Genomic DNA, 19,871 nt, shown 5'->3' with positions numbered 1-19,871 from the left:
TAAAGGTTGATTTTGATGTTTACATGATGTTAGTGCATTGTGACACTACATCCTTGAGTTATTGTGTCGTAAAGGGATCATCATCCTAGTTTTTCTTCTAATCAATATCAAGAACATCTATATACATCTTTAAGTGAAGAAAAATAAAATGTAATTATAAATTCATAGTTACAAAATCAAGAAAGTAAATATACAAAAAAAAAATCTAATACAACCATTTTATTCAAATATAATAAAATATTTTTTAAAATTTCTAAAAATTTCAAATATAAAATCCTCTATTGACAATGGTATTTTGTGATGGTTAAGTTGTGTTGTTGTTCTTGCCATCGAGAGTCAGATCCCAACAGGGATGAGGTCCCCTATTTGTGATATCACCAGTTCATAGCTTCAAGTGAACCATTTCAAGCCAAGGTAAGTTACAGAGTGATCTTTTATTGCATTTTTTAATAATTTAATATAAATATATACTACTCATCAATAAAAAAATACTAGTCAATAATTTGATATCTTTGAATAATAAAAATGTTAATCATAATTAGTTTATTATTTGAATTAGATTATTTTTTGTATTGTAATTATTAATGTATTAAGCAATCTTTCAATATGGTTGTTTGCTCTCTAAAGTATATTCAATTTGATGCACTTTCTTTTCTTTTAATTGAAATTTCAACTCAACTTCATATAGGTAAAGGTTCATACACCCTATCATTATTGTTAAACCAAATGCTCTATAATGTTATTTTCTATTAAGATAAAATATAAATCCTTTGCTTCCAACTCTCTGCTAGGTTTTCATTTCTATCTTTTTCTATGGGTTGCAATACACTCCCTGGTCTCATAACATCCATTGAAAAAAAACTTTCATTTTGTTTGTCTCGTCTTCAAAATGAATATATATCTTTCAATTCTTGACTCTCAATCAAAAATATTTGAATCGAAATAAAAACCATCCACTAAAAATGTATATATGTGATAAAAACTCTCTTTTAACTTTTTCTTTAAAAACTATCAATCATGATTAATTTATTACAAAATCATTCCATATATTTTTCTCCTTTGTAAAAAAAAAATATTAAGTTCAATTTTTTTTCTTTATAATTAGAATTTAACTCAAGAGCATATAAATGCCTATAACATATCATTATTGTTAAACCAAATGGTCATTGATGTCCTTTTCCTATTAGGAGGTAATAGGAATCCTTTGCTTCTAACTTACAATTAAACTTTTGATTTTATCTTTCTTGTAAGTTTAATGGACGGCCTGATCATATAGACATTTAAAAAAATTCATTCATATTTTTTTTGTTTCTTTTCTTTGAAGCTCTTGGTCTATCAGTGAAGTTGAAATATTCTTAAAGAACAGGATGTAACTCCGACATTGAGAAGGAATGTGCCCCATGCGAATTTGACAAAATGGACACCCCTTAGCTTGACTCTCAGTAAAAAGTTCAGTCGCAATACTCATGCTCTATCACTCGTAGAAATATCTGAATTGGTATAAAAACCGACCATATAAAGAAGCAGGTATGTGAAATCAACGGTTGGTTACCGGGTATTTCTGGATGTTCCATATAACTTGCACTGACCAGAAAGAAAAAAGAGGGGAATGGTGCAAACGCGATACGCGTGGGATACAAGTTGAGAGGAAATGAAAAATTGTTTTGTGTGTTGTACAAGAGTAAGAATAATTCTCGATTGCCGTTGGAGTTGGCACGCTTGTAGTCACATGGAATGGATGAACAAGGATAAACTCAGGCTATTTCAATCCATTTGGCACTTGTTTCCTGCAACCTCTGTGTTTGGGTTGGTGAGGCTTCCTCTGGTTCTACAATGTTTCACCCAGTTTCAGAATGCAGGGTGCAAGGAAGAGAGAAACAGAGCGTGGTGTCAGATCTCGATGGGACACTGGTAAAATCGGGCAGTTCCTTTCCATATTATATGCTCATGGCCTTTGAAGCAGGAAGCCCACTCAGAGCCCTTTTGCTTCTCTTGCTGTCCCCTTTGACATGGTTTCTACACAATTTCATATCTGAGGAAGCGGGGCTTCATCTGCTCATATTTGTTTCACTGGCAGGCTTGAAAGCAGAGGATGTGAGCATGGTGGGACGAGCTGTTCTTCCCAAGTTCTACTTGGAAGATTTGCACCCGCTCGCCTACAATGTGTTTGTGTCCTGTGGGAAGCGATATGTAGTTACTGCCAACCCCGGGATGATGGTGGAACCATTTCTGAAGGAGTATTTGAATGTTGATGGAGTTGTGGGTACTGAACTGCAGGTGATTAAAGGCTTTTGCACTGGCCTTGTGGCTTCCCCCGGTGTTCTCCTTGGTTGGAAGAAGCACAATGCTGTCAAGGCCCTGTTTGGAGATAACAAACCTGATGTTGCTCTTGGGAATCGACCCTCTGAGTTCCCCTTCATGTTCCTTGCTAAGGTATTGTATTATTCACACCGTTTTCAACTCCCATGGTTTTATTTGTGTCTGCCATTTTTTTTTGCCTTTCACGTCTACCTTGAATGAAATAGATGTGAAGAGTGTCATTTGGATTGACAGGATTTGCGTGGACGGTCATGTATTTAGATTCTTTAGAAACTACATTTCTATGTTTTTCTGTTTGGGGTGGGGTTGAATGGAAGGAATATAAATGAATGGAAGGAAGTTTTTTAATGAATTTAAAAAGGATAAGTGGCCTATAGAACTCAAGAACTGAACTAATTAACAAAAGATCTTGAGATTTAATTTCTATGTTTTTGTCGGTTAGAGATTTCTGGTTATGAAAGTAATCAGCTGTTTTTACTATCTATTTTTAGAAAAAAGTTAGAGATTTCTTGTTATGAAAGTAATCAGCTGTTTTTACTATCTATTTTTAGAAAAAAGTTGTTCAAGACAATTTTCAGAATAGTAGTTCTAATTAAACAAACTACAAGATCTAATTTTGACTATCTCATATGTCTTTGCTATAATAAATCTTTCGATATGAATTTCAATTCGGTAGTTGTTGTTTATGTGAGCTGTTTCTTGAACAAGCTTATTAAAGACTAAAAACTGTACTTCTACGGGAATTAGCATACAAAAATGCAACAGTCAGCATTGATATTGCGTGATAATTAGGAAGTACTTTCTACAATGTGTCAAGATATGTATATGTATGCACTAGGATTTAGCTGCATAATTTTTGAATCCAATTAATTAATTCATATTTCATGAGTAGTAATTATCATGAACTCATCTCTCATAATTAATAGTCTATTTAGTATTCTTTACATTTAGGCGATGCAAAGCACTGAGACTTTTCGAGGGGTCATCCATTCCAAAACATTTGAACTCAAGTGCACTTAGTTATGGAGTTTCCTTCAAGATCAAGTCTACTGAGCTTGCTAACTACTTTACTATGAATCATGGTATAATTGCAAAAAAACTTGATGTTTTACCCCTTCAAAATCACCCAGATACAATGAGTGCTGAGTAAGACCTCTATTTATTGCTTCATTCATGTAGTATGATCCGAAACGTTGATGATGAAAAAATCATACACAGTTTAATCTAGAAAGACAATTTCACAAGACCATTTATGCTTTATGAAACAAGAGTTCATATGATCTACTATTTGGAGCAATGAATTTGACTCAAAACTCCTAATTAAACATTAATAATGATAATAATATGAAGTACACTTGTTGAATGTTTTGCAAATAGGGTAGCAAGCTAAGTGAGTTTAACCTCGAAGGAAACTCTACGGTGAAGCACAATTGAGTTGGAATGTTATTAGAATAATGACTTTCTAGAAAGGCCTGATACTTCACCTCTGTACACATTGACTAAATATATTGAATAATAAATATTCCATTCATCAATGAGAACAGATTTCCACAATTCATAATAATTATTGGAAAGAATTTCTGAATTTGATTGTGTGAGGATTTTTAGCATCAACATTTTGAATCACACTTCTGGATTTCATCCTGATGATGGATCACGTAGTGAGATTTGAAATGTTGATGATAAAAAAATTTACACAATCAAATCCAGAAGTTCTTTCCAATAATTCTTCCATTCATTCATAAGAAGTATATTTTGATAAACCTTACTCACAAATTGAATTTAACTCAAACCACATAATTAAATCCTAATAATACTATCATAATAATTTAACTTGATCAGCATATCATTTGACAGTATTGATTCATGGATTGAGATTCACAAATTGAAACCTGACATGGTGTGGTCTTAATGGAACAGGAGCTACACCTCTGTTAGATTTATTTTCATAAGAAACACATTTGTATAAACTATTATTCTTAAATTAGAATCAATAAATCAAACTATACAATTGAATCATGATAATAATATCATAATTTAACGTAATCAACATATCATTTGACAGTATTGATTAATCAATTGAGATTCACAATTGAAACTTGACATGGTCTGGGTTTGATAGTATTGATTCATGGATTGAGATTCATTTTCATAAGAAATACTGATGAAATTAAAATCAATGAATTTATCTCAAACTACAGATTTGGATCCTCATTATAATATCTAATTAAATTTTATCAGCATATATGTTTGACAGTATTGATTCATGGATTGAGATTCACAAATTGAAACCTAACATGGTCTGGTCCTGAATGGAACAGGAAGCATACGTTGTGCCGGTGGGAAGCAAGGTGGGAAGGGTGCGAAGAGAAGAATACCTGAAGCCCCTGGTCTTCCACGACGGTCGATTGGCAATCCGTCCAACCCCGGTGGTAGCACTGGGGATTTTCCTCTGGTTTCCTGTGGGGATCCTGTTAGCCCTAGCGAGGCTGTGGGCGGGAATTTGTCTGCCATACAAACTGGCTCTGCCCATGGTAACCCTACTGGGCGTGCGGATCAGAGTGAAGGGCGTCCCACCATTGCACACGGGGAACAGAGGGATCTTGTACGTCTGCTCCCACAGAACCCTCCTGGACCCAGTTTTCCTGACGACAGTCCTGGGGAAACCAGTAACGGCGGTGACATACAGCATCAGCAGAATGTCAGAGATACTTGCCCCAATAAGGACGGTCAGGCTGAGCCGGAACAGGGCTCGGGACGGGCAGATGATGAGCAGGCTGCTGAAGGAGGGAGATCTGGTGGTGTGCCCCGAGGGGACTACCTGCAGGGAGCCCTATTTGCTTCGATTCAGCTCCCTCTTCGCCGAATTGACCGATCTCATCGTGCCCGTCACAATGGATGCCCAGGTTACCCTCTTCCACGGCACCACTGCCCGCGGATGGAAATGTCTGGATCCGATCTTCTTCCTCATGAATCCCTGCCCTTGCTACCACGTTGCCTTCCTTGACAAGCTGCCCCATGAAATGTCTTGTTCTGCTGGCAAATCGAGCTTCCAAGTCGCCAATCACATTCAGAAGACTCTGGCAGATGCGCTCGGCTTTCAGTGCACGAATTTCACCAGGAAAGACAAATACACCATCCTTGCAGGTAATCAGGGCCTTGTTCCAGACAATGCCCATTTCGGATTCTGATTCTGATTGCACTATTAAATTGCTCGGCCTGGACTGCAAGTGGAAATGTAATGATCGAGACAGGATTTACACAGAATGAGCATAGGAAAATGGGGTGTCGGTTGGAACTTCGTTGTTTCGTGTTTTCGCTCCATGGTTTGGAAAAACTCATGGAATTCCCGCCCCTGCATTCAGAATTGTTGTTATTTCGAACAATTTCGTATCCTCTTTAAACAACATTGATTTGGCAACTTATTCACTCCGTATAATGGTGAAATTAACATGTTTCTCATTATTATTTGTGCACAGGCATATATACTCTTGTAATCAATTTGGTTAACCAGTTATTAACAAAATCTATTTTAATCAATTAGAATCAAGTAGTTTTATTTGTTTACGACTTTTGAGACCTCTTTATTATGTTATGGAAAAATATATTTGTCATTTTTTTTTTACATTATTTCAATTTTAATAATTATTAAATAAATATATTGTCTATAAATTTATTTTATTTTTTTTATATATCATCTTAACATATGTAATTTTAAAATGTATAAAGTTTCATGATATTAATACAAAGCTATTATTTTATTTTATTATTTATGCATAAATTATATATTAAATAAATATTATTTTATATTTATATTATATTTAAACTATTAATTGATAAAAAAATCATGAATTTTTAATTAATTATTCCAGAGATACTAGTTACTACATGACACTTATTTTGTTTGACAATTTTCCGCCTAAATTGTGTAATAGTATTTTCATCAATTTAGTAATTTACTTGTTAGGAAGGTTTTAAGTAGTTACATGTTGACAAGTGTCATGTTGTTATGTTACTTCATTCTCATTTCAATTATTATTAGTTTTAGGCAGGATACTATAGCATTCATTGAAATGCAACTGTTTCATTTAATTGTCCAATGAGATTTGAGTATTTTTTGACAACTTTTTAGATTTCTAAAGTTTTAATATATATTGAAGTTTTTAAAATTATAGAGAAAACATTTATCTTCAATATGATTGGCTGCTTTTTGCTACAGTAGTGTTTTTGGCTCACTTAAGAACTTTATACACTCCAATGTGGAAAAAAAATGAGTAATAAATAAAGTTGAAAAAGCACCATAAATATCTTGTACTTATTCTAAAGACAATAATAAATGAATTTTTAAAAGTATCATAAATATTTTGTACTCATTTGAGAACAATAACAATCTTAAAAAAAAATTATTTTATTTTTTTACATTCTACAATATTGTTGAAGTATTTTTATTTCAATTTAAAACAAAATTGGCACATAATGACAAAAATTGTACCACAAGATAGATCAATGTAATTATCCAAACAAAATAAATCTACCTCTACATTATTTTTCAAAAACTATTATTTGTCTTGCTCATCATTAATTGCTTAATACAAAATAGACATTCTCTTGGTCACATATGATTTAAATGTATTTCTATATTTTTCTTTTACCACAACAAAATCAATATACATTATGTATCAATGACATTTCATTTTTGAAATTTTGTATTAGCTTATTATTTAATGTTGTATTTGCATATACAAGTATAATACAATTTATTTTTTAACTCAAATTTTTTTACGAACTAATTGTATGACTAATGCAATAACAAATTATACATCGGCAGGAACTAGACGCTATGCGTCCTTGTTTTCCTTGTAATTTTTAGATTAAGCTAATTATTAAGATTTGATAAGGAAATGTAAACTAATGAAATGATTAAATTGGTGTGCCTATTCTATAAGTTTATACCTATCATGATATGAGTGACTTATGTGGTAATATATTGATACATTTCATATTTCAATATTATATCTCACTCACATTATTCATTTCTATTTCACTCATGTTTGCATTATTGTATTCACTCATGTTTGCATTATTGTATTTACGGGATGCACATATTATTGCAATCACTTATGCATAACTAGTGATTAATTAATTTTTCCTACTTCAACCAATGAAATGTAAGTATTTTTATAATTAATTTAATTATTTGATTTTTTCTAATGTTGAATCTTAATTTTTAAAATCATGAAAAATATTTTACTTTAGTTTGATTGGCTCATATATTTTGAGTCTTATGGGAGCATATTTGAAGGAACCACTACCCCTATATTTAAGAATGAAATATATACTAGCTTATTTATATTTATTATATAATATCTATATTAAATACGTCAATCGATATCTTTCTGAATGGTCTATATTATAAAAAAAGATATCGATCGGCGTATTTAATATAGATATTATATAATAAATATAAATAAGCTAGTAGCAACCACGCACATGATATACATGTATGATAACTATAATTTATATATATAAGATTTATGACAAAATTTTGGTCATTACTAAATACAAATACATATTATAAAAAAATGTATATTAAATAAAATTCATCTTTTGTCATTTTTTGGACATTGGTAAATAAAAGAAGATACGAATACATATTATCTTTTATAGATTGTGATATTACAAGTCACAATCATCAATCTAAACCAATACACAAAGCTTTTTGTTTAAGGAAAACTAATTATTCGATTCAAAATAGTTGAAAAAGTTCTACAACCGGTAGCATGTAAATTATAGAGAATAACAAAACATAGGTCAAACCTTGTAGTTTATATCAGAATTGAAGATCTTATAAACTATTCAAATAAGTCTAATTTAAAATATTTGTGCTAACAGAGTGGAAATTACATAAAGAGCACCTCATTGTAATGGTGCAAATACATTACATATTCTTTCGTGATTAAAACAATATTACGGCCTTTATTATGCAAGTGATCACGATATACTTCTTCCATAAAACTTGTGAAGGCAAAAACCTTTGTATATGTCTCTTTAACCTTGTGTGCAACATCTTTCATCCTCATTATTTCCAGCTCTTCAACGTAATCAATGGATAATGCAGTGTTTTCAATATCTTGAAGAATTTTAGAGCAACACTGTACAATTGATGTTGTGCACTTATCAATAGGTGTTTCATCAGATGGAGTAGAGTTGGCTGAGATGTTTGGAGTTGCATCAACAATTCAGATTCATTATCTGATAGATCCATAGAGAAAAAGTGTTACCTAAGAATCAAACAAAATCAAATCAATGTTAGTATATATGAACATCAATAGGATAAAATAATTTGTAGTTTTTCAATTTTGTGTAGTTGTATATACATGCAAGTTTATATGGATGCAACCACTTTAAAGTCATTATATTTTGAAATTACATAAGGTACCAATATATTGTAATTGAAGCAATTTTGAAAATAAAATGATTACCTCAATATTCTTCTAAACATTTGAGTCTATTTTCTTCAACTTTTCTTTTGGAAAGTTGTATGCCATTTTTCATTTTCTCATAACGGTCATATGTGAATGGTGTTGTTATTCTAAGACTTTGTAAAGACTTCACACGAAATATTGCCACAAATGTCAAACATGATCTCTCTCCTGGACCTATATCAATTGTAGCTTTTGAGAGAGTTAGTCCTTGTGATTTATGAATGGTCAATGTCCACGTCAATCTTAAAGGTAGTTGGAGAGTTCTACCCCTTTGTATTGGTATTATTGAAACTATATTTGGTTGATCATCTTGAAAAGGTAACCCAGAGTAATTATCAAATTCAACCAAAACATATGCTAGTGGCTCTGGCGGTTTACTTTCTGGCCTATAGATAATCTTTATAATATACCCCAATGCTCCATTGACAAGACCTACTTCTACCCAAAGATTTGTAATCAACATCACTCTTGAATTGTTACTGATTAATAATTCAAGGTCAAGCTCTCCATTTGAATAATCTTCTATTGAATTCAAACTCCCTACTTTTGTTGCAAGACTTCGTGCAACAGGACGCTTTAATAAATGTAACATTATCTTGTTATGGTTATAAACCTTATCATTTGTGGAGAACAAATGGACACAATTTTGAAAATCTTCATTTGTGGTAGCATCTAAATTGATAGGAGTTCTCATCATTAGTAATTTCTAGTCTTCAATTTGTGGATCAGCATCTCTAAGATTTGTTAGAAGTTGACGGAATCTTTTTTGTTCAATGTTTTCCCCCTCTTGTCTAAAAATCTTATCTAAAGTTACCATAGTTTTGAATTCCTCCCACAATAATTTTTCTCGTCTTTTGCTATCATATGTAGGTCTGTCACTCATTGGAGGCAATTGACCCAAGTCTCCTACAAAAATCATAGATATACCTAAACAATTTTAAAATAAAAAAACTAAGTTGTTTAGATTTATAATGTCTTTAATATTTATGTATTGTAATAAATATGGCATAATATGATAACATGTAGTAATAGAAGTAAAAATATACTTGCAAAGCTTTGGTCTGAACTTTCTGGAAATGCTTGCCTTAATCTTGAATCTATGTTTTCCAACATAGTCTGACCAATGAAGCTCATTTCATCAATCAATATGTATTTGATATGTTTCATTTCCTCTTGGAAACTTGTAAGACGTGATTCTTCTAGCTATGAAAAATCTTTTACTGGTATTCTTAGCTTTGAATGAATAGTGAAAGCTCCAATATTAAATGTTGCAACTCCTGTTGGTGCTAGTAAAAGAAGGGGAGAAGGGCATGATAAACATGCATTTTGAAGGGCTTCACGAATGGCACCAATCAAATATGACTTTCATGTTCCTGTTGTTCCTTGAATTATCAGGAACAATGGGCCTCTATCTTCATTGGTGCGGTAGTGTGTCATAACTATGTTCATTGCCTTTTGTTGTTTATTGCTAAGGGTCGTATAATTCAAACATTGAGGAATACCATCATATATGAGACATCCATTTTCCTTCATATTTTTTTTATGAAATTGACTACTCTCATTGTACACTCCTCACCTTGATATTCAGTAAACCAATTTGTATTGTTATCAATGTCTCTTCTTCCCAACATATCTATTTCTGATAGTTACATATTTTGACCATTATGAAGTCTAGATATGATTTCCCATTCATTATCTATAGTAGTACTTGCAACTATTTCATCTTCTCCAATATCTAAACCATTATTATTTTCATTTTCCTCTATAATTGTTTCTCTTTGTATATGCCAAGCATTATAACTTAATGACTCCCACTTTTGTATTATGGAATCAGTATCCACACCAATATCGCTTTCTATGTCACAAAATGGTTTGTATAGTAATAACTCTGTAAAATAGAATTCTGCCCATTTTTGTGAAGCACAAGGAGGAATGGATGTAAATCTTGGAAAAACTCTAACTATAGCTGCTTTTTCCCTTGGCTCCCATTTATTTTCTCTTTTTCTTTTAGAATTGTATATCCATGATTTTGTTGCATCAATTAGTGCAATGCCTTCCATAAATAGAGGCCTTTCTTTATATCCATCAATGAAACATTTTGTATTGTCATCATTGTTCTCCTCATTATTCAGAGTTATAGATTTGAACACTTCATGTGAGACATTTAGATTGACAAATCATCTACTACTCTCCATGAGTGGAAGCTCTAACAACATGTGACATGTTTCTTGAGCTCCAATATCCCTTTCTATCACAGTTTCTGTTAAAAGCCTTCTAAATGCACATGCAGCTAAATCATCGAGGTTTTCCATGTTTGAAAGACGCATCAACATCTAGTGGTATGTTTTAGAGCTCTTCTCAACTTTTGATGCATACTTTGCTATGTATTTAATGACTGCATGTCTAGACAAAACAGGTTGCCAATCTATATTTGCTCTCCATAATTGCAATATGTGATGATTATATTAGTTAACTCTATCATCATTTCTTGCTAGCTCAAATTGTTTTTCCCCTATTCCTATGTCTTCGTATAATTTAGATCCAGTAAGATTCAATGGCTAAGGAGCATTATATATGAAAAGATTATAAGAAGGTGAGTGAATAATTATTTCATTAAATAAATAATATGCTTTACAATAAAAAATATTAATAACTATAATAGTTACCTACAAACCATCTTTCCTTGTTTTTTTGCATAGACATGCATCCTTTCTACAAACTATGTGACACTCAACACAGTTTAGTATTTGTTCATAGTCATTATCAATATCCATATTGGTAAGTTGTGTTGTATTTTTGAGACACGGATGTTCAGCAAAATTTTGGAATTCCTACAACAAAATAAACATATTCGACATATGTTCATTATATAAATATAGTTTTGAAACAATATGTAATATAATAACAAAATATTTTACAAAAAACAATTTGAAAAAACCTATATATTTCTTTGATGTGGATCTTCTCTAGGATTCCATGCATGAATAATGCGATGAAAATATTGCTCAACTGTTCTTTGTTCCTCCTCATTTGACCAATCAATAATGTCCATATTGGGAGCACCATTGATCCATAAAAATTTTGACATCCATTCCATTTTCTAGAATTTCTTTTCTGAATATTGTATGTCTTAAATGCATGTAATGTGCAACTATATGAGGATAGTTGATAACATTTTGTTTTGTCCAATTTTGAGCTTCTTGCATATTGGTTGGGCATTTCTGGGCATGAGAGCACGTAGATTAGGGCATTGCATATCTGCTACACTTAAGGTGAAAAATATTGTTGGAGTGCCAATTTGGTGAAGCATGTCTATCAATTCTGCATGACATTTAGTCCAGTATGACCATGTTCCCCTTAGCGTTGTTCCAAACCGCATCAACCTATCAGCTAAATGAGATTGTTGCATTAGTTCCATATGCTCACGTAGCTCATTGATAGTGATGGGCATGTCTTGGATATTTCTTTTCACAAACACTATAGATGAATTTTGTGCTCGGTGTCTCATTATCATGTTCATCATAAAATATCTAAATCACGGATGTTTTCCAAACCTATGATCCCTATACCGTAATAAATGCTTGACAAATTCATGTAGATGCACATGCCTCATTTGTGGTTCTAACCAATCACATCTTCCATCAGGGAATAGTGTGGGAAATGCCATGTCTACTAAACCTAATGTTACATACTCATTGATAGGAGAAACACCAATACCAGGCCAATCAATCAATTCTGTTGGTTTTGCATCAGGGTTATTAACCCAAATTTGAATTAATTCCATTTCTCTTTGGGCATTTGGAGGTTTTGAAGCCATTGATGTAGTGTGCTCTATTGAATTACCTTCATTAATCTCTAATAAAGGACCAACATATGTGAGTTCATTGGTATCTAAGTCAAATTCCATTTGTACTGTAGTCAACCTACTAAATACATTTTCATCTGTATTCCTTGGTAGGTCATTGAGAGCATTATCATCAATAATAACATCTGGATAAAATTTGTCATGCTCTATTTTGTATTTCAGTGCATTGTAAACACGATCTCTATTGACAGTGAAATTATAATCTATGACATGTTGATTCCTTCTTTTAACAATAATAATGGGCAAATTTTGTATTGTGGAGGTGGCAATATCTTTGAAACCTGTTGTAAATTTTGAGGAAAACTTATGGTGTGACCTTTGTATTTATATTGACCACCTGTTGCATGGGTCACTTGCAGTATTGGGCTTACACATGCAATCAACATTTCCTCTACTTGGGTCAATTTTGATAAAATATTTGCTTGTGGCCTAGGATCCATATTGTTTGAACATGAAAATCTATGAATTCATCTTTCTTGTCTACATCTATTACATATAGGATCTTTAGAACTTCGAGATACTTTGATTTCGATATATGATTCTTAACAGACATAACAAATCTTTGGGGTTCTAAAACTATCCAGTTGAGATCTAAATTGCATTTGGAATCTTTTGAAATCAAATTGAACCGAACTGTTACAATTGTGTACATTGTGGACACTACATTAAACACCTAAATTCATCTGTAATGAATTTCCTTATTAATGTGTTTCTGGAACACGATCTATTGAGATTGAATTTTCATGTTCATCATTGAACTAAATAGTTCCATTAAAGTGAGGATGGGCAGTCTCATTTGTTTCGACGTGATCCTCTTGTCTTTCTTGACCTTGAGAATTAGAGGTTTGTGCAGGTGCCATTTGATGATCATTTCTTTGTAGACTTGTATCCTCACTATTATGGACTTCAAAATGATCTACACTTGGATTTTTCTTTTTTTTAGCATATCGTTCTCTATCAGCTTGTATGCACTTTCTTTTTTGCTCTTCTAACTGAGAGTATGTTTGTTGTTCTCTTCTTTGTGCATGATAGTTCCTACGATACTCCCTTTGGTATTCTCTTATATATAGTCTACGTTGGTCTTCTGATTCAAAATTTTGTTTTGGACGTCCCATAGCTGATATTGACAAAATATAATAACAAAAAATAAAGTATATTTTAATGTGGCTGATAAAAATATGATTAAATATATACTTCTATATAATTGATGACTAAGTAATTCATCTATTTGTTTCAATATATGTTTGTATTTGTAGAATAGATGCTTACTTATGAAAGACACATTTAGTTTTTAATTGATTAAGTAATACTGATACAGAAAAAATGAATAAGAATATAAAAGTACATTTACATTGATTTGGTGCGACAAATATTACCAACAATTTATTTATAGGTAGTTTTTGCAAGTACATGAATTCAAAGAAGCCTTGGTGTTAATATCTACTTGTTCAAGTGATGTAAGAAATCATCGCATAAAATTTGAAAGTTGAACAATTTATTTAGTTGTGATTTTTGTAACTACACGAACACAAAGAACCCTATTACAACATCTACTTCTTCAAGTAATTTAAGAAATCATCACGTAATATTTCACTATTCCCTAAATCATAATGCTTATCATAATACAAAAATTTGAAAGTTGAACAATTTATTTAGTTGTAATTTTTGTAACTACACGAACACAAAGAACCCTATTACAACATCTACTTCTTCAAGTAATTTAAGAAATCATCACGTAATATTTCACTATTTCCTTAATCATAATGCTTATCATACAAATGCTTCAATGCTTCTTATTTTGCAAGCTGCTTTTCTAATGAAGGATGCCATTTTTTGTCGATATGTTGACATTTGTCTCATCAACATCATGTATATGCTTTACTAGGTTCTCAATATCAATTACCATCTCTATGAAATGGCCAAACATGTTTTTCATTACATTTTCAATGGGTTTTTCTATGTACCCATTTGAACATATGGAAATCGTAGGACTTGATGGAGGTGGTCCATTTACGATGTCTTTTGTATCTGATATTTGTATGACATTGTTGTTTTCACTGCAGCACAAGTCCATTGTATATCTAACCTATGAATATAATTGAAATTTATATTATGTAAACTATCAACTTCAGAATTCAAATCTCTATATAATGACACAAAAATATAGTACAATGTAAGAAATTTATTTATTATAATAATAACTGAAAATATTATTCAAGAAAGAGAATCAATATAAAGTACCTGGATAATGACCTTTAAAGTAGTCAAATGTGTTGTATGAGCAATATAGTAGATACCTAGAATTTGAAATAAAACAATATAGTATTAGTCCTGAAGATATTGTAATTTTGTGCATGTAAACATATAATTTGATTGTTGAAAAGAACTATTGTAAAATGATACATTATAACAAAACTTATTCAAATTATTAAAAAGAAACAACAAATTCACTAACCTGTGAGCTCGATTTTTGTGAGGTTATTGTGTGTGAGGAGCTAACTGTAGATTTACCATTTATAAGATTTTTTAGTAAAAATTTATCTAATTTTGTGGAAAAAAATTGACACTTTGCAAGTAGTTGAAGAGTTAAAATGAAGAACTGGACTTGTCAGCCACAAGTATTTAATTTTGATCTATAGTTTACTTAAAAATTGATGAAGTGATCATTTGAAATTGTCAAACTATAATTGATAAAATAAAATAAAAAAGATTCCATAATGGTTGCTAAAAAAAGAAAGAGGTTGTCCCTATCAGCGTAATAAGTAAGGATGATGGATGTTGCACGTCACCAACATAAGTAGGGATCAAACACACAATAAATGCAATAAAATTGTTGTTTAATTATGTGGTTACTATAGTCCAGCATTCTTGGGTTTTTTGGCCATTCACTTGATTAATGATTACCCAGAAATATAATGGTGACATAAATCTAAACCTAACTCTATGGGCATGGTTCTCCAAAACCATGGTGAAGCCCATCCGAATCTTACATTTATATTTTATGGGACCTCCTTCACTACATGCTAGGCAGTATTAGCGGCATGATTATCTGTAAATATTTTATGGTATCTCCTTCACTGCATGCCAGGCAGTATTTCCTTCACTGCATGCCAGGCAGTATTAGCGGCATGATAATCTGTAAATATTTTATGGGATATCCTTCACTACATGTCTAGCAGTATTAGTGGCATGATTATCATATGTAAATATCAATAGCATGATATGATCCATCTTTAGTGTAATCAACGTAATTTTTGTTTAATTATGCGAATACCATAGTCCAGCATTCTCGAGTTTCATGGCCATTCACTTGATTAATGATTAAACTTATTTATATTTAGCTTAATATTAATAGCTTCACATGAAGTGCAGGAAACAAAATAATAGTTCATATTATTGGGTCATTAAGCAACTCATTAGATTCATATATGAACCATTATATTCATATTTGTTCACTATATCTGAACAGATATGAATATAATGGTTCAGATATGAATCTAATCAGTTGTGGAATAAACAATTATGATATATCATCCTTGAATCTAGCTATTAATGGGCATAATCAACGACATAATAAATATTGTTTTCATTCAATAAACAATCAAAATCATATATAATCCAACTATGACCTATGAGTCGGTGTACTGAATCATTCAATAAACAATAAACAATCAAAATCACTAGCTGTGAATCGGCATATTGAATCCGACTGTAAGTCGCCATATTGTTTTCATTCAAATTATTCAAATTACAATCAAAATGATATCCCATGCCGATCAGCATAATAAATATAGTTTTGATGGACACGGGAAGACTATAATCCATCTTCCACATCTCTCAATGTAGATACACCTATCAGCGTAATAAAATATGAAACACATAAGACATATATGAAACCCATAAATATATATATTTTTTAGCTATAATAGTTACATTTTATTAATTTAAAATTATTCTTATGTTAGAAACTATTATTTTACACAATTTAAAGATGCATGTAGTTTGAATGATAATTATTTTTAATCTTAATAATTTAAACAGAATAAAGTGAATTCTGACATTTTGATATGATTAAAAAAATTTAATTAATTATGATTTTTTATTAGAAATTATTATTCTTCCAATTATTATTATTATTATTTTTGATCGGTAAGAGGCCGAAGCCAAGATTAATTATTATGTATTATTATTAATTATTATTTTATTAAGCACGGGTAGATTCAAACCCAAGGCCTCTTTGATAAGAGGCTCACAATTTACCATTGTGTTGTAGGCTCTTGCATTATTCTTCAAATATTTAAATATGTATAAAGATAGTGTTTTTAAGCTTAACGAATATTGATCAAATTATATTAAATTATCATTACAACTTACTATTCTCTAACTATTAGATTTTTTTTTTTTTGGCGAAACATTATATTTATATTAATAATAATAATAGGTTCAAAAAAAGAACCAAAAAAAGAAAAACTCTGGTCATTGCATGATACAAAAAGGATGCAGAAGAAGAAAGACTGCACCAAGAGAGAGTATCTATCAACACTAATGAATCGTGTCTTTGTGATTCCCAAATCTAGAATATCATGATTACAAAGAGCCCAAAACTCATAGGAATATAATTTATTATTTGGTGTCGGAGACAAAACTAAGAGCCCAGCCAGAAGTTATCATAAAAGTTTCCATCATTCATCTTCATCCAAAACTCCAATTGAGACTATGATATTAGAAAGTTATATGATGCAAGTGCAATCCAAGACCAAGACCCTGAACTATATACAATATCTCAAAATAATAAGTGAGATCCATAAGAATAAAAAATATGTGAAATTGCAAAGAGGTTGTAATTTACTATCAAATAATATATGAGAAGGACTCAACATTATTCTAAACATATTCTTTTGTCATAATATTAACCAAGAAGGGGAAATCAAGGAGGTTAAGTGGGGAATGTAAAGAGTTAATATAAACCCCATCAGTACCCAAATCAGCCAAATAATCAGCTAACAGATTGCCTTCTTTATAAGTATGCATGATGTAACATTTAGAGATTAAATCAAGAAGAGACCATACTTGATGCATTATATATTGTATAGACCAATTATATACATGATGTTTAATACACACATTACTAATAATGGTTGAATCCCCTTCAACATGTGACATAGATATATATAGTGATTTTGCAAGTTCCAAACCAAAAAGCAAGGCCAAGGCCTTAGCTTTGTTATTAGTACACGAAGGAAGAGGGGATGATTTTGCTACAATCACATGACCTTTAAAGTCGCTAATGACTATGTCATAGCTAGAATTCCTTGGATTTCCCCTAGAGGCCCCATCAAAATTGAGTTTGAAATAACTCACTTGGAAGAATCTGCTTGGTTTGTGCTCAGATAAGAGGAATCATGGATGGAGACAATGGAGCTGGAAAATAAGGAAAAAGTAAACCCTTCCACCGATGAATGACATAGCCATCCCAAGGAGAAAAATATGTTTACCATTCTATTTACTTACTGTAGCATTAACAAACTCAACAATTGTTCTCTCTAATCCTTCTAGAAATTGAGGGATTAGAGATGATGTTTGTCTAAAAATTCTCTTATTTCTTTCCCACCAAATTTTCCATACTATAGATGTAGGGATGCACTTCCAAGGACAAGAAAATATTGATTCAAAATATAGGATTGACCATGCCTAGAACAAATCCCACAAAGAGTTAGGTAATGACATATGAAAAGTAAGCTCATTAAGAATAAAATGCCAACAATCTTGGGCAAAAGGACAATTTAAGAGGAGGTGAGATGTTTTTTCTATAACTTGCAAATAGAGCACACAATTAAAGGGATAAAAAATGTTCAATCTATGAAGTCGATCACTAGTTAAAACTTGGTTCTTTAATGCAAGCCATGTAAAGCATCCTGCTTTTGGCATAACTGAGCTATTCTAGTAGAATTTAAAAGCATGATATGTGGTATGATTAAATTGGTTATGGTGGAGAGCTAAGTATCCTTGTTTGACAGAATATTTACCATCTTTAGCTGAAACCCAGAAGAGGTAATCTGATTGATTAGACATAAAAACATTTCTTTCAACTAAAACTTGTTTGAAAGAAGCAGCCTGATTGTGGGATATAGGAAGAATTGAGGGGTCTTTCCAAATGACTAGCCCTGTATACCAATGTATAGCTAAGACATAATTAGAAAAAGATGTCCCCCAAGCTTGAATCACTATGTTTGAGAAATCTTTTAAAGAATCATTAGTGACAAGTAGGGGGAACCCATTCCATGAGTCAAACCAAAAATCAACACTATCCACATTGTTCACCTCTCGTGATATGAATGAAGTAATAACTTCTGAAGAAGCCATCATGAAATCCCAAATGATAGAGCCCTTTGGTAGGTCTAGGACAATAACAACTCTAGAAGGTTGCAAGTTGTCTAAATATTTCACTTGTAAAAGGTGACACCAGTTGGCAAAGGATTTGCCATACATTTGCCAAACAAGTTTAGCACCAAAAGCCCTATTCCTATTAGTAATGTTGGAAAGTCTGACACCTCCTTTTCTTAAAGAGGTTGGCATTACATGAATAGAAATTAGAGGTATTTTCTTCTGTCCATTCATATTGTCTAACCAAAGAAAGGTGCAGATTAAAGTATTAATTTGAGAGATAATACCTGTGGGGGCTTGTAGAATGGAGAAGTAATAATTAGGAATGACCAAAGAGAATAGTTTTGATAAGAAAAATTCTACCTAATGGGGTTAACCAATGGACCTTCCAAGCACTAATTATACTTTTAATACGATCAATCACATATTTCCAATAAGAGGGTTTGTTTAATACCATAAAAAAGGGAACAACAAGAACTATTGATGCTCGGTAAACATAAAATGTTGTAACTCTGTAATTACTGAAAGTGCTCGATAAATGCTTAACATACAATCTTTAGATGTTATATGTGATTACCATTACTTTAACTTAGTTGCAAATACATAAATAAAATAGCATGAACACATTTGACACCAAGATTTAACGTGGAAACCCAATTTGGGAAAAACCACCAATTGTAACTAGTTACTGTTTTCACTCTTCTGAAGTGAGCCATGTTAGGAGCCAACCCTATTAAAGGTTACAAAACACACTGTTAGGTGTGATCCTATTAAAAGATTTAATCACCCTGTTAAGAGTGGCCTTATTAGAGGTCTTT

General features: G+C 31.7%; 1 protein-coding gene across 1 annotated transcript; it reads left to right on the top strand.

The window, feature by feature from the left end:
• The first annotated feature begins 1,791 nt into the window (after positions 1-1,791).
• Positions 1,792-5,859, top strand: LOC149529865 (glycerol-3-phosphate acyltransferase RAM2-like). The gene is made up of 2 exons (XM_089809518.1): positions 1,792-2,433; positions 4,641-5,859. Exons 1-2 carry the CDS (start codon positions 1,834-1,836, stop codon positions 5,508-5,510), a joined length of 1,470 nt encoding a protein of 489 aa, XP_089665644.1. The 5' UTR covers positions 1,792-1,833; the 3' UTR covers positions 5,511-5,859.
• Positions 5,860-19,871: the final 14,012 nt, after the last annotated feature.

The sequence above is a fragment of the Cupressus sempervirens genome, chromosome 11 (genome assembly GCF_028749045.1).
Source record: "Cupressus sempervirens isolate cs-2001-9-10 chromosome 11, ASM2874904v1, whole genome shotgun sequence".
NCBI classification, from domain to species: domain Eukaryota; kingdom Viridiplantae; phylum Streptophyta; class Pinopsida; order Cupressales; family Cupressaceae; genus Cupressus; species Cupressus sempervirens.
This window is presented reverse-complemented; position numbering and strand designations above follow the sequence as displayed.

What these genes read in the sequence shown, in the direction of transcription:
- LOC149529865 (XM_089809518.1), top strand. Translation starts at nt 1,834, where the DNA reads ATGTTTCACCCAGTTTCAGAATGCAGGGTGCAAGGAAGAGAGAAACAG. An exon ending in CCTTCATGTTCCTTGCTAAG is followed by an intron (nt 2,434 to 4,640) that starts GTATTGTATTAT and finishes TGAATGGAACAG; the next exon opens with GAAGCATACGTTGTGCCGGT.